This window comes from Anarhichas minor, unplaced genomic scaffold, assembly GCF_050575085.1.
Source record: "Anarhichas minor isolate MPS153535 unplaced genomic scaffold, ASM5057508v1 ptg000022l, whole genome shotgun sequence".
Lineage (NCBI taxonomy): Eukaryota > Metazoa > Chordata > Actinopteri > Perciformes > Anarhichadidae > Anarhichas > Anarhichas minor.
The window spans coordinates 1,287,215-1,303,164 of NW_027466468.1; the positions used below are offsets into that span (position 1 = coordinate 1,287,215).

Sequence of the window (15,950 nt, forward strand, 5' to 3'; positions counted from 1 at the left end):
ACCAGTCGAATGCTGTGACAAGGTTTTCATCACCTACAATGTAGCCTACAGACGAGAGGGGAGATGAGTCAGAGTGGAGAGAAATGATAGAAAGAACTTTCAGTTCACACACAGTCAGCGTATACGTTACAGTTAACATCTGTGCAGTTGCCGTTTGCTGACAAATAAACACAAAAAAATTGCTTCACTTTCAGACGACAAGTCGAAAAGTTGTTTTATGCAAAAGCACAGCATAGGTGTTTGAGTTGGGTACCCACCACTTTTGTCTTTGGGTTAAAGATGTAGATATTACTACTCTTTCACGTGGTTTGAGGCCGCACAAGGTATTGGATTGAACGTAAATATCTGGACGTGCTCTAATTCAATAAACCAAATAAGATCATTTAAACCAAAGGGTGCGAGACAGGCAGAACATTATTTTGCTGATTCTAGCTTTTCCTGAAGGATTTAGTGCGTCACTTCTTCTGAGTGGAGACGACATCAGATATTCACATGGGCGAATCTCAAATAGCAGCCCATGTGTTTTTTGCATTGAATGTGTGTAATCCAAAAAATAAATATCCCTGTCAAAATGTTTTCACCACAATGTTTCTTTACGATGTGGACTCTTACTCCCAAGTCGTCAAATACCTGTGGATGTATCTTGACCGGAATCCCTTCCCCACCACCCAACGCTAAACAAAAGACCTTACGCCTTACCAGCCAACAAACAAAAGATATTTTGTCAGAGTCTTGGTTTTGTGAGAAGACACAAAATTCAGCTTAACTGACTAACTCCTAGGAGACTCATACAAGCAATGTTTTTTTTGCACACAACATCTGTATTGTTGGAAAAGGGTGCAGACTGTATTTGACTTCAATGCACATAATGATCGCACACATTTCCTCATCAAATGTACCTGAAATAGGTACATAGTTGTTATTTTTGTATTCAGGAGGCTGGTGGTCAGTCAGAGGTCAGATGAAGAAGTGGAAAACAGGCAGCAGATACAAACTGGGAGGCGAAGTGCTTTTGCTAATATAGACAGACTATAAGAAAGACGAGAGAGAGAGAGACAAAAATAGGAGGCAGAGAGGGTCAGACAGAGAGAAAGGAATGCTGTTTACTCATTGCACTCATCCATAAGAGGGCTCCATCTCAACAGTCAGTCAGCCGGACGTTGCCTTGAGTTCAGCACCACATCCAGACAACAGCCCCCCTTCTCTCACCCCAAACCCCCCGACCCTAAACCGCCACCACTTTACCAACACAAAAAGATACAGCACGGCACTTTCCTTTTCACCCTAGCATGCAACTCCCCCCACCCCACCCAACACACACACACACACATACACACACACACCCCTGGCCTCCCCCTTTCCCACCTTTGTATCAGTTGAAAGGCATATGGTTACTGCCATCCGATTCCCCTCGGCTGAAAGTGCCTTTCACTTTACCGCAGTTCACAAAGGGGTCAGACTACGGCAAACAGAAATATTGTGTGTGAGCTCACTTTTTTTTGTGCCTGAGCTGAGAGATGTGAGAGACACAAGCATAGCAGGAGAGAGAGAGAGAGAGAGAGTCCCTGATAAAGTTACATCTGGTCAAACAAACCTCACTCCATTCCTCATGCCAGAGCGGGAGAATTTACGTTGCAGCGAATAAAGAGCGGCATTCAAGCGAATTGACAGGAGCTAACATCGAACATGGTTGGCCGTACATCCTTCATTTCCTGATGCGGCTCAAAACAGCTGCGGCAAACGTTTGCTGTTTTGGAGCCAGGACAGTGGGGGTTTTTTTACGAAAAAGTAAAATCACGAGACAAGGGGCGACTTGTCCGAAGTGACCGTCACAATGAGAAAGTCAATCATTCTTGGGCAGGTAGGGCTGATAGGAGCAAGGTGTCAGAGGTGTCACGGTGGCCGGTGTGTGTAACATGATGAGGCAGTGTTTCAGTCACAAACCCCTGGGTCCTCTGGGCTATCTAGTCTCTCCAGCTCTCTTTGTGCTCCTCCAGTAAATCATTAATAATCAGTGTTCCTCTGCTGACCTTGTTTGTTTGAAGACTTGTACCTGACAACTTTCCACAGTTTGTGCACCGAATGAAAACTACTTCCGACACAAACAGGGACCTACTCCTATTTCCCATTTGCACGAGTCATAGAATAAGTTGAGCTCTTTGAAGCTTTTGCGAACTCTACCCCAGCGTCCCTATTGTTAACCTTAATAATTGTAGCCATGAGTTGAGCGTACATTTTCAGTTCGCAGCCCTGTAATTAGACTGCCTGTTCAGGCACCAATTTATGGCCGATATTTTTCTTGGCACAAAAGCTACTGAGCTTAAGACTTGATTTTCAAGCGGGAACTCCGGGGAACCACACCAAAACAGCCTCCGGAAAGAAACCGCACAGCCAAAGAGTCTTCAACACTTCAAACACTCCACTGCCAGCTAAAAGACATTCATTCTGAAAAGCTAACTGGTGTTTACTTTGCCCTTTATGATGGTTCCTTTCAGTAGGATAACATTTGGTGAGAAAGTGTCAGACTCGGTTTTACTCGAGGCCAGCCGCTTCCCCCGCAGACAGGGACTCTTCGAGGAGATCTTCCCCCAGCAACCTCTCTCCAACGCCAACCCCCCAAACCCCTTGGGTAACAGACTGACGACCGGCCTGGAAGTGTGCCTTGTTCCGCGGGCCCATCAAACATTTATTCATCACATAAGCTGCTGCCAACAGCCTCACTCACAGCCGTGGGCACTGCAGTGAGCTGAAGTGGAGGCAGGTCAGGCTCACAGTTGTGACAGTCATGTAAAAGATAATGCAGTGAAGTTATGTGCATTGCTGTTTTCGGTGTGTGTTTATGTATTAGGGAATGCGGTGGTGAGGTTTTTTGTTTTTTTACCCCTGAATGGAAGACTGCCTTGCACCATAAATCTGTCCCTCATTGGGAAGACAAAACGAAAATGGCCCCGTCATAAAACATCTGTAATGGCTCCATCCACCACCAACACATAATGGGGCAATTACCAAGAAAGGGGGCTGGGACAGCATGAAGCCGTTAGCTCTCTTTGGTACACCACACAATGCTTTGGTGTATGTGTTTGTCTCATATGCATATGTCTGTGTGTATGCAAATGTAGGCGCTTCATTCCAGCTCAGGACCGCAATGTGAAGATATTGACAGAGGCACCGAGCGAGGCACATTGCACTCCCCCCCCCCTTTTACCGGCTCATTGAACCACTCCGTCCATTCGGCACACTGACAGACGGGCACATCTAATCTGAAATTGCATTATTGATGCCTGATCTTTTGCATCGGGCCCTGCGTCTTCCACACCTCGTAATCAAGCATAATTGAGGTTAACTGTACGGCACGGCTGAAACGCTAGACAGGTAAGCCGCAGCCTCTCATGATTAATGTAGTGTGTTAGTGTTCTGGGCTCTGACCTTTTGAGATAGGCCAGGCACCATTTTTAAGTGAAAGCTCTGCCTCTGCCGAGCTGTGGAGTTGTCCATCAAGTCCTCCTGCACCCCGCCGCCCTCCAGCCCAACGCCATCCCTCCTTCCAAAGTCAGATCCTTGTCTTGCTGCCTCATTGCCCCTGACCCTTGTTTGTTTGCCTACATGTCTCGCTTTACAATACAGAACCGAAACCCTTTTTTTACCACCCAGCTCCCTCTTTAGATTTGGGTATGTTTTGTATATTGTAGAGAAAAAGTTAATGGGCATTGATTGAGGAGAGAGAGAATTGTGCCTTTGACTCTTGAGATTCTGGGGTTTTTTCCCCACTTTTAGAGCAGTAAGGGCTGTTCCAAGCTACCGGGGAGCGGCTTTGCTATTCAATTCCTGTTTTTCCCTTTGACACTGCGAGCCAATGCATTCACTTTAGTCCTAATTTGTCCTCCCGCGGTCCGAGTGCTCAGACCAGTGAATGCCATTGTCTGGCCCCTGTTGGTCAACGACCCTCCCTCTCTTCTCCACAAGCCTCCGCTGATGTGAATGGGCAGCGAGGTCATGTCCTCGCCTTGCTCCCAAACACGAGCATTGTCAGAGTTAACTGAGTAAATTTACTTTTGACTCAAGCTCATTCAGACCCTCACACAAACACACAAAAAGATGAACTGCGGGCATATACAAAAAGACAAGCTTCCTTTCTGCGGAGATTTGCAGGAGAATCCGAAGGTGTACTTGTTAATCAGGGATGGCGAGGACCCGGGTCACCATCTGTAACATAGACCAGGGGCAGTAAATGGATGAGGAGGGGTGAAAGGGCACCCTCAGACATTCCTTTAGAAAATAAACAGAACAAAAGCAGGCTTTTCTGGACAGGTATTCCAAGCAGATCTATCAAGTTGACTTGAGTCTTTGCTGTTTTCCAAGTACATAAATGCATTTAATGCATTTTTTTTTGCCAATTACAAAATGCACATTAAAGTTTCTAATGCAATGGGGAAAAAAGCAACATGGCTTCATCCTCACATTTCAAACGCCCATTTGGGAGTGAGTTTAATGCAATTAGCAGGTTAACTGTAGTGAAGTGGAGGTGTCCGCTCTCTTCCTGTTACCGTATGGTCTGACAGGAGGGAGGGATGGCTTTCTGTGGGACCACAGAGGAAGAGACGGGCAGATGCCCCATTAGAGGAAACACCCTGATCTTTTGTTACACTATGGCTGCTTGTTTGGGCTTTATTATCTGTCTCTGCTTAAACAGCAGCTGCCAAGTGCAACCAACCGGCACTCTCTTAAACATCTTTTCAGTTTTGGTTCTCGTTCGACAAGTACTTTTTATTAAAAACATTCTACAAGACGCATCTTTGATTTTTTTTCTAAATACGTTTTTTAAAATCTGACCGCAGAAGAAAAGAAAAAAGACAGTGACCTCTGGCATCAGGGCACAAGCAAGTGTATTTAATGTTTGGGGCCGCCCCTGCCTTTGTGTTGAAGCCAGTGGTTCAATGAAAGGCGGCAGTAGGGGTCACTTCAGGCATCTGCTGCTCTCCTGCACCACTCAGCTGTCCATCTGTGTACGCTGCTGCCCTTCTGTCCACTCATACTCAAAAAAAACATACAGAAAGAGAGACACACCTTAATGTTGCGTGTGAATGCACATGTACTGTAGGCACGCACGTCTGTCAGGGTGTTTTTATTCTGCATCTGTTTAGCGCAGAGAAGCACCACCTTGCATTGGCCCGTGTTCTTGGCCGGAGGAAGGTGTCAAGCTTTATTATGGAGGGAACTGCAGTATCTGCAAACCATAACGGTGGGAACTAGAAGAAACCAGAGAAGGAGGGACCCCTCTAGAGGCAACAAAAAAAAAATCTGTGAGGAGAGAAACAGTCACAGAAAAATAAATAACATCTTGCTGGATTATATCAGTAGCAGTTTGAAAGTCCTGCCTTGGCAGCGTCCAAGGCTTCTCTTTTCTCTTCCCCTCTCTACATTTAAATTGCATTCGCTCAACAAATCAAAGCACAAGATAAGTCCTCGCGATAAATTCTCTAATGCTTTTTTAATGCCGGTTAAACAAATTTCTGCTTGCTTCGCGGTCCTCGCCCGTCTGAAAGATCAGCGTGATTTATGCCTTTCCTGTCGCTGATGAGGACATCACTGATAACGGAGCGGTTAAGTACGAGGAACAGTCGTGCCTCCAGCCAAGGCGTTCTTTTACATATTTGAGAACCTTCCTCTCGGAGCAACACCTAGTAGATCTTCACTTGTGCAGCCTCGCCGATCTCTAAATAAGCCTCCACTCACAGATGTGGGGTGTCAGGACTATTTGTGTTTCTGATGAAAAGGACCCGTCTCTCTGCCAACTTCGGTCTGCTTAGACTAATATATTAGGGCCAGGTTTCAAATAAACACGACTCTCTGCTTTTGCTCTCTCTGCCTCGGCGTGGAGCGGAGGGACAATAAGGCGGTTGTGATGAAGAACTTTATAGAAACATTTAACTTGAGAGTGAGGGATTGAAGCGGGTAAACAAAGCATTCCTTTCCCTTTCATCACCATTTAACTGTTCCCTTCACATTCGGTCTCACCTCCAGGCCAGTGCCCACCAGACCGGGGAACTTGTCAAATAAATATAAATCAAAAAGGAAAAGGTTTATCCCACGACTTACATGAAGCTGCTTAGAAATACAGACTTCATTGTGCAACATTATAGTATTTCTAATGTAGAATCAGCCGCTACAGTGGTGCACAGTATCTCCCATGGTGCACTTGTGAGAAGCAGGGATAGCGTGGCTCGCAGTAGCACCCCGGCGATGGTGCTCCAGACACATAGCCCGGAGGGCCATTTGGTTATACTCAGGGGAATGGTTGTTGTGTCAGTCATTTGCTGCGACCGCTAAAGAGTGCACTTAGCATCCCCTGTTTCCCCCTAGCAAACATGTGGGGAGTGACATGATACTGTACAAGAGCCTGGACAACATATACCATTTCAAAGCAATTTCCTAATTGTTTCCAGGCCAAGGTCGATAGATGATATGGAAGCAATCCCTTCTTTCAAACTTTTTTTTTCTTCCACAGATTGGGAAACATTAAAGTGTTAAGTAAACTTGACCCAGGCAGGCTAATTCATTGGGAAATAGCTGGGGTTCGTACATTCGGTGCCATATCAATGACAGTCAGTCAGTGGATTTCTTTACTTGGATGGTCACCATATGTTTATACATGGCGCAATCCCCAGCCACTGAATGATGACATTTTGTCTATGACGAGAGACTGTTTACAAAGGGGAAGGATAGATTAGCTTGCATACCTGAAGGCAAAGGTACATGTGCTCCATATGCACATTATACACATCTTATTGGGGAATTCTGTTGTTCATTTTGATAAAACCTCAAGCTTAGAAAGTCTCTATAACTACGAGGAATGGTCTTAAATTGCCACAATATAGTCTTTTTTTTCTTTCTTTTTTCTTGAAAGGCTGTTCAGTATGATTTTAAAACCATGTGTAATCATCCAGGCATTTTAATGTTATTTGGGCCTACTTAATATATTTATAAATCCATTGATAAAAAAACTATTTCTTGGCCTCTTATTCCCTCATAAAGAAATATGATAGTTCTTTTTTGTGCTTTCTGGGGAAGCGAGAATCTCTTAAAAACACTTGAATGTATGAAATGAATGCCAAAAGGGAGTTGCATGAATCATCAGAAATACCAGGCTGGTAGACTTTGTTTTGAATTTTATTTGTACAGTAATGGTGTGGAATATTATCCAGTAATATATGTATATAAATGATCTTATATATCATTATAAAAGCTCTTTACGCTCTAACTGAATGCACCTCAAAACTCAGATCCTATATGCAATTATGAGGTAGACATTAATAATGGTATTTTCCACCCTCTGCAAAAAAAAGACAATATCGAATACATCTTAAATTACTCTTATCAATGTAAGAAATATATGATTATCATGAAACTCTGTACATCACAAATAATAAAATAATTATAGAATAGAAATTATACCGATTTGAGTGCATTTTGTATATTTACAAAGAAATGCCTTTTTCTCATTTCTTCATTCGTTGCACTTTGTAAAGTTTTCGACTGTACAAATATTTACAGCTCAAAAAAAAGAAGTAATGAACAGCAGTGCATTCAAAGCTAATGTGCATTTAAATATCGCCTCGTTTGCGAGTCTTTTTTTCTTTTTCTTATGTTCGTCATCAGAGAAGACAAACTTTCTCGCTGACCCGACCGCGCGCGTGTCCTTGGCGCAGTCAGTTGCGGAAGTGCATTTCGTAAAGATGCAGACTTTTGAGCAAAAAGTTCGCCTCAGTAATGTGTGCTTTTTTCTTCTTCTTCTTCTTCTTGTTTTTTTTTTACAAGAGGGCCCCAGTCAGGCACAAGTATGGTTTTGTGTCCTTTCTGTCCACAAAGGCGCGTGACGCCTCTCAACTGGTCTCCAGTAAGGCAAAAAAAAAATCTCTTGAAGGCATTACCACCACATCTTATCTCCTCTCCTCAGACCAGTGTGTGTATGTGTGTGTGTGTGTGCGTGTGTGTGTGTGTGTGTCTGTGTGTGTGTGTTTGGTAGATTAGACATTCACCCCCTTGATTTGGATAACAGGGCACTAGCTGTGGCCTGTAATCACTCCAGCTGGACGGTGGCAATTACGGCCTGGATGCACATACCCAAAAGAGTCCGGCCTGTGCTGGCAGGATCACGCGGCAGAGCTGCAACAAAGCGCTGACAGGCAAAAGCCCGCTGTCCTCTGGCCTCGGCACGAACAGGTGCACGGTCGAACTCAATGGGGCCCCCATCATCTCGCCTTGTAGAGCCACCCCCTCGTGCCACATGGACACGTCTCGCTCTCTGGGGAACAAAAGCCTGTTTGATGAGCGACGACTTGTTGCGTGGATGGGACTGAAGGCGTAACACGTTAAGGCAGAGAGTGTGAATTACTGTGACTGTATTAGTCTGAATAAATAGCAGGTATCGCCTTTGTGTGCATCCCTTTTGAATAAAGACGAGGCGCGTCAAAGAATTGCAGACCTGCGAGGGCTTTATATCTTCAACCTGGGACCCATCGAGACTCATCTTTGATTTTTTTTCTGTCTTTTAAAGTTGTTGTTGTTGTTATTTTGTTTTTTTGTTCATGCGTAAGGACCGCTACCTGCACCCACACTGCTCCACCACCATGTCCTCGTACTGTTTGTACACCACGTTATTGCCTGAGTCTATGTACAGGATGCTGATGGGGCTGAGTTTGGTGGGGACGCAGCAGCTGGGAGGGGTGCTGTTGGGGTCCATGGAGTTCATGAGCGTCTGTATGATGGCGTGGTTGGTCGGCTCGAGGTGCGACCTCAGGGGGAAGTCGCACACCCCCTCGCAGTGGTACGCCTCGTAATCCAGGGGCGCGATGATCCAGTCGTCCCAGCCCAGCTCCTTGAAATTCACATGCAGCGCCTTTTTGCTGCACCTGGATTTGGACTTCTTCCCGTGCCTCTTGCCGTGACGGCTGCTCAGCGCGGTCCTCCGCCGCCGCCGGGGGCCCTCCCCCTTGATCCCCCTCAGCGACACCCCATCCTCCACCGCCGCCGCCGTCGGCTTCGCCGCCGTCGCCTCCTCCTTCTCGCCGGCCGACCTCCGCGACTTGATCTTCTCCTTCATCTCGTTGAACAGGTTCTCCCTCTTCTTGGAGCGCGTGTAGGCCACCAGGATGGCCTTCTCCTGCTGGGACCGACCGCTCCTGTCCAGCCCCAGCTGCCTAAGGTCCACCTCGGTGTCTGATTTGCGGAGAGTTACGCGCAGCTGGAAGCAGAGCTGGTTCCCCTGCTGGAAGTGATGATGATGGTGATGATGGTGGGGGTGGTAATGATGTTGGTTAGCTTTGAACATGTCCCACACGTCCAGAACTTCCCAGCCGGCCTTGGTGGAGTCCAGCGGGTCCAGAGACCTGGAGTCCAGCAGTCTGTCCGAGCGGCAGGGGTAGAGCTGGATGTCGTAGAGGCCCGTCGTCTGCAGGGAAGTTTGTAGATTCCCGGGCACTCTCCTGAATATCCTTAATTCCGCCCCGACCAGCTCCTCTTTGTCTGAAAGGGTTGAGACATCAAACAGATACTTTTGTCTTCGCAGAGGAGAGTGCAAAAGATCGTCTGCAAGGATAAAAGAAGAAAATAATTGCAGTCAGATTCACTTAGGGTGTACAGTGTTCAGAGGGAGGGGGGGCACATTCTCCCACAGAGGCATCTCTCTCTCTCTCTCTCTCTCTCTCTCTCTCTCTCTCTCTCTCTCTCTCTCTCTCTCTCTCTCTCTCTCTCTCTCTCTCTCTCTCTCTCTCCGCCTCTTGTTTTTCAAATGTCCACCCTGAACCTGCCTGAAACAAACTACAGCTGACAAGTCTTCAGTTTGGATATGAATGAAAAAAACACCTTTATTGTTGGTAAAAAAAAAAGAACTGCCTAAATCCATGATTATGTTGTACTTATAAATCCATTATTTCCCTTTGATTTGATTTGACTCCATTCAAACAAAATTATCTTGATAATAAAATATGTTGTAATGTTTAAGGATATTTGAGGGTTAAGTTTAACCTGCTTTACGGTTTCTTAATTTAATTCCATGCACATTTGTTGCACATGAACAGTATGAGATTGTATTGTGATCTTCATGTCAGACACAGGAAGTATCCAACTTCGCTTGTTGAAAAAAAGAAACATACAGTATATACATTTTTTTATCCACCATGTTATTCCAGGGCTGGAATTCGTTTTTTGATATTGCAGTGACAATAATCCAATAAAATCTGAGTAAAATGTAATGCCACGCCACTTTTAATCAAGGCAGAATGTTTTAATGAAAACGGCTCTGATGACAGATTGATTACTAATTTCAAGCTCTTTGACAGAGTGGAAGTAAAGTTTTTCCATCTTTGCGGTCTCAAACGGTCTCAAGAAGCAGTCATAATATCACAAATGTGTTCTTGCAGCGTTGTAAGGCGAAGAAAGAAAAAAGAAAAAAAAACAAGGGGTCTAGTGATTTGTAGGCCCCTGGGTGCTGCCAGACACAACGGACCAAAGGCGACATACTGTACACTCAACTGAACAATACACAATTAATGCATTATTCCCTGCTGGAGACCCAGGAGGCCTGCAAATATCCTATCAATGAGACTGGAATATAACACTGTGGGACAATGCATGAAAAAGCATTAGCGTTTACAGAACACACTAAATATCTGCATTTAAAAAGTCCGAGTGTTTTTTAAAGGTTTTTTTTACGAAATGCATGTTTGATCAGAATAAAATATGTTTGACATGTGTTGTCGTGCATATCAAGCTGTAGCTTATTAAAGTAAAGACGCAATTAAAATGTTCTTGGTTTTAATCCAATATCAATAATAAGGTCTTTTTTGGATCATTTTCCGTTTATATCTTTTTTTTTGTTTCCTGCATTTTTTCCTTTTTTTCGAGATTTTGATAGAGTAAATGCAGAATTAATGTATCAAGAAAATTGCATAAAATGTAAAATAAATCTTAAAAGGTGTATTAAGTTTAAGGGAGAAAGGAAATCCTCTCTTTTAAACGTCACATTTTCCACTCATCAAAAATACAAGGTTTTAAACCTAAAAAAAGGAATTCAATTGCTTGTTGAGATGAATGATGTGTGGTCTTTTCTTTCTTGTAAAATAAAAGCATGTTGCCTCGATTGATTGTCTCCGTTTCTATCTGAAATTCAAACAAATAAAAGTTACATGCCTACATCTAAGAACCCCTGTCATAAAAGTTGTAAAACTTGCTCTAAAGAGATATTTGAATCTAGTTGTCAGTTTCCATCCGTGAACCCTGCCGAGTCAAACAGTAAAAGCAGATTGAAACCTTGTGCTCGTTTCAGTGACTTTGCCCGTATGGTCTGCATTAGGACTCTTTTTTTTTTTATAAGACCTCAAACAAATCGAATGCAAGTTCACCAAATAATTAACAGTTCTGAATTCCCAACTTCCTCATTAAAGCACTTCCCCTCTTATATTTCATCTCATCCTGCCAACGACAACATTCCCCTTAAAACGCGCCTGCACGGACTGACTGACTGAGTGCACACACTGTTGGAATTATTGAGAGATATTCGTGTTGACAGTTAATAAAATGCAGAGATTTCTTAATTCCATTATTATGTAAAAAGCCAATTTTTTCCATTACGCGTAAGATGCTTGATGGTGGATAATTGGGGGAGGGAGTGCGGTGGACTTTATTGCTTGGTCAGAATGGCATCTGTGCACTTTAGTTTGACCTTGTTGCTTGTATTTGATCCAATGCAAAACATATTTTTGTCATCTATGCCTCTGTTTAGAGAGAGAGCGAGAGAGAGAGAGGAGAGAGAGAGAGAGAGAGAGAGAGAGAGAGAGAGAGAGAGAGAGAGAGAGAGAGAGGCCGGGGTGCACCATCTGCGCTTTAATGAGTTACCCCAAGTGCCAAAACGAATTTTCAAATTCGGGTTATTCTTTTCTGATCTTGCCATTTCTGACCTCCAGGAAACACCCTGCCTGATTTATAAGCAAATTTCATTTACCTACAAAAGTGCGAGAGCCAAAGAAGCTGTAGATCATAGGTGCACTTAGTAAAAACCTGTCTCTGCGTGCATGAATAATGCGTAAGCGACGTAAAACCTGTTACTTTACGCGTCAAAAGCTGCCCCCGTGTGTATTTCTATTCCTGATGGAGGCGATTGAAATAACGAGAGCTCCCAGCTGAGATCCATTCTGCAGGTTAATGCAATACAACACTTAGGGGATGCTGGGAGGCATCCCAGAAGAAACCAAAGGCGCTTGAGCTGAAAGAACGAGAAGAAAAAATAATTTTCCGTAATTAAAGTGGCGCTCGCAAAAGGAGGTTCCGCAGTAAAAAAAAAAACACTTCACAGCAGAGGAAATGCTCTTTCATTTTTCGCCCCTTGTCGCTTTTTTGGTGATGTGCCCATCGTGGCCGAGCTGGGTCATTATGGAAGAATAGACAGTGTTGGATATGTTATGACATGAACACTCAATTAGATCACCGAGTTCAAATACTCCAATCAGCCGTTCGATGCCAAGCAGCTCTCAGAGGGTCCAGCTCGGGGTCAGAGCCAGTGACACAACACATCAAAATCACAGGAGAAAGTGAGGCGTTTTTCCTATCAAATCAGTTCACACTGCAAGAAATGGCCCCACGGACGAGCCTTTTAGCTTTATAATCAGTCTTTAAACTTTTTTTCTCTGAAAAAGAGCAAGTGTGAGAGAGAACACCACAGATACTAAATATAGGTTGTTGTTGTTGTTTTTAGCTAAATGTATCAAATATTGTAATCAACTGTTCTAAATTACATTCCACTGTCTTAAAATGAATTGATTTGCGCTGGATATGTCTACAGTTGCACCTCACCATGTAAGCAGATAACAAGTGGATTCAAGCAGCTGACTCCGGACTAAATAAATCGTAATATTTTTTGCAGCGCACAGTCTCGGAGTGTTCCAGACCAGAGGGAACGCAAACAAATATAGCTTTTATTTCTCCTGCAAAGATTAACTCGGCTTATGTCCCTTTGTGTGCGCTGGATATGGATGTGTTTGTGTTTATCAGATTGTGTTTGTCCTCGCAAGCCACTCAAATCACTTGGTTACGTTAACTGACCCAAACACCTGCTTCTCACACCGACCCGCTCTGCCTTGGCCCCCAACTCCCTTTGTCAGCACAAGTTGGCCAAACTGGGCAGCATAATGGCATCTGATTGGACTTTTTTAAATACGTGACGGTTTTTGGGATGTTAGCCTCTGTTAGTATATGAAATATTTGGTTGTTTTTCCCCCCTGTTTGCGTTTGGAAATGAAACAACAACTGAAGTGAAAAAAAGATTGCTCTGTATTCACGTGGAGGGAGCAGATCAGTTGTTGCTGTAGTCTGCACTGACAGTGATTTACTGCCTTCATTTGGAGAACGCCTTAATTAGTGTTTTACTGTCGTGTTACTTAGAGGTTAATTTAAGTGTAATATAAGTAAATACTTGAGACAAGTTACGTGTTTCGGCGGCTGTGCGGTAAATAGATCCCAATACAGTCACAAAAGTGCTCATGTACAACATGTAATCCAGCCGCTTTCTAACCTTTCTTTTGATTAACACTTATTCGTATGTTTTAGATATGTTTTGTGCGCGTAAAAGTGCGCTTTCACATTATATTTGCCTGCTCTAAAACGTGCGTAAAAGTTGCCGCTGCGAGCTTGTTTCTCTGTACTTTTTTATGCATGACTGTAGTTGTAAGCCACAATTCATGAAAATCTATACAAGAGAATATTAGACCAGAATTTTAAGGAAAAACTGTGTCACCGAATTATGCAAGAATGAGCTGATGGAGCTGGCAACGGACTGAAACCAACCTGTTCCTCTGTCCACAAAACTTGTTATGGTGTTGGCAGATTTAGAGGAGCGGAAAAAGCTTGCGTTTAGTCCGAGCTTCTCTGCAGCCGAGTATGTCCTGTATATGGAGAGCATGTATTCATGCGGCACAATAGCGTCCTTTAGGTCTTCTTTGTGATGGCCCATGATAGGGTGCGTAGACGCGAGGATGTCTTTTAGGATCTTGGATGACCTTTGTCCGTCCCGATGAGAGATCCGGGCTCCCCGGTTTCTCCTTGGCGCAGAGGGAGAGATGATAGCAGCAGACTGGAAACACGGTATATTCCCAAGGAAAGTAAGGAGCAGGCCCAGATATAGCGTCACGAGTCGAGATGCGTCCATGGCTGGAAGAGTCACCGGGAGATGTTAAGAAACTCCCGCTCAGTAAAGTTGAATTCGGGGGGCCGCCGGAGTCGGAGATGGTGTGCGCGTCAGGGTTGGAGAACTGCTACTTTTGCGCCCTCCGGTCGCACCAGAAGAAATGCGTTTTGCGCTCTGGACTCCACACAAGAGCGGAGACTGTTGGGCCGAGGGAAACACGCCCACATGGTCGCTCAGTGCAGGGCTTCTCAAACAATTTCATGTCACAGACCTCCAAACAGACGCGCTCTAGAGCCAACAGACCGACACAGACACGACAGTCCATGTGGGAACGTTTTTGTTGGTGGTGGTGGTTTAGCAGCCAATTGCTGAACTCATCTACACCGTCCAGAGAATTATGGTTCCCTTTTATTTTGGATGAAAATAATTCAGATTGTAAATCAAACAATACAATTAAACTGTTTTGCTCCTTCCTCAAAGAGTTATTTTAGACAAATGGTTTAGACTAAAAGCACATCTGAGCAGCATAGAGATACTTCCGTTACTGGAGGTGTATACAATGTACCAAAGATGCAGGTCCAAATAATTTTCAGAAACACTTGAACAGAGTTAAAGTGCTCCTTATCACAACGTCTGAAAGCTTCCAAGGACACGTCAAATCAGATTAGATTAGATTTTACGCACAGATAGACTGAAAACACACAACGTGCACCAGGTGATCATAAAGCAGCGGCCTTTTTTTTTTAAAGAAACATACCTTTTTTCTACTGGATTAAAAAAATGTATTTGAGGAATATTGAATAATATGATTAATATAACAAGGCAGGTGACATTTCAGTATTGATTTTGTGTTGAGCGGATATCATTTTAAGAGAAGATAATTAACGGAAGGGCAGAGGTCTCGTGCATTTTAATTGTAACTCAGAGGTGACCACAGTAAACTCTCAACATTTTAGCCTAAATGTTGAACCTAAATGTTGAGTCACTCAAATGCATCAAACATGTTTTAAATAACAATAGTGACCCCTAGTGGACATTGTTATTTATTACAACCCAATGTGGACCAGAAAGAAACCAGGACAAATGCTGCATTCATGTCCTCTGGGAAAATCTGATTGTTTATCTGATCATTTATTATATTGAATTCAAGGTGAACATGCAATTCCCCAAACATCTGTTCAATGACGAGTTTTGACAATGACAGAAACATCAAGTAGGAACACGGTATCTTCATGTTACCTGAATGCATCATCAAGGCCAGACGTGCGTGCCACCAACCAACAGATTTGTACTTTTGTGATTTCCCAACTCATCCGTTTTGTGAATTATTTCTGTTTCTCTGACACTTCAAAGTCACCGGACCATATGAAACAGCTTAATATTGTACCACATGCAGTCATTTGACATATTACACGTGTTCATATTATTTTGTCTGCTCCTAAACAACTGAAAGAAGACACAATGACGTGAAAGATCAACAAAGGAAGGTAAATCATAAAACATCAATACAAATGTTGATTTGCATCAAGACCAAATAATATATGCATGGATTTAAATTGTGTGTGTGTGTGGGGGGGGGGGGGGGGGGGGAGGGGTCACTTCCTTTTTTCCTAAAAAAACAAACAGTTGTGAGTTTGCGATGATTCAGGTCATAGTGATGGGGGTCTTTATGTCAATCCATTTAGTTGCGTTAACCTGCAGCCCACTGTGTGACATTATCTCGTTCCAGCAGAGGGCCTCAGTGATAAGAAGACAAACTGCAGCTCATAAGTCA

At 43.8% G+C, this 15,950-nt stretch overlaps 1 protein-coding gene across 1 annotated transcript; it reads right to left on the reverse strand.

Annotated features, from left to right (window-relative positions):
• Positions 1-8,546: 8,546 nt before the first annotated feature.
• Positions 8,547-14,197, reverse strand: gdf6a (growth differentiation factor 6a). The gene is made up of 2 exons (XM_076096604.1): positions 13,837-14,197; positions 8,547-9,585 (listed from the first exon to the last, which is right to left on the reverse strand). The coding sequence occupies exons 1-2, from the start codon at positions 14,195-14,197 to the stop codon at positions 8,600-8,602; spliced, it is 1,347 nt and encodes a 448-aa protein (XP_075952719.1). The 3' UTR covers positions 8,547-8,599.
• Positions 14,198-15,950: the final 1,753 nt, after the last annotated feature.

Excerpts from the sequence above, each read along its gene's own strand:
- gdf6a (XM_076096604.1), bottom strand. The coding sequence starts at position 14,197 with ATGGACGCATCTCGACTCGTGACGCTATATCTGGGCCTGCTCCTTACT. Across the intron at positions 9,586-13,836 it reads TTTTGTGGACAGAGGAACAG|ACGATCTTTTGCACTCTCCT; the intron begins GTTGGTTTCAGT and ends TTATCCTTGCAG.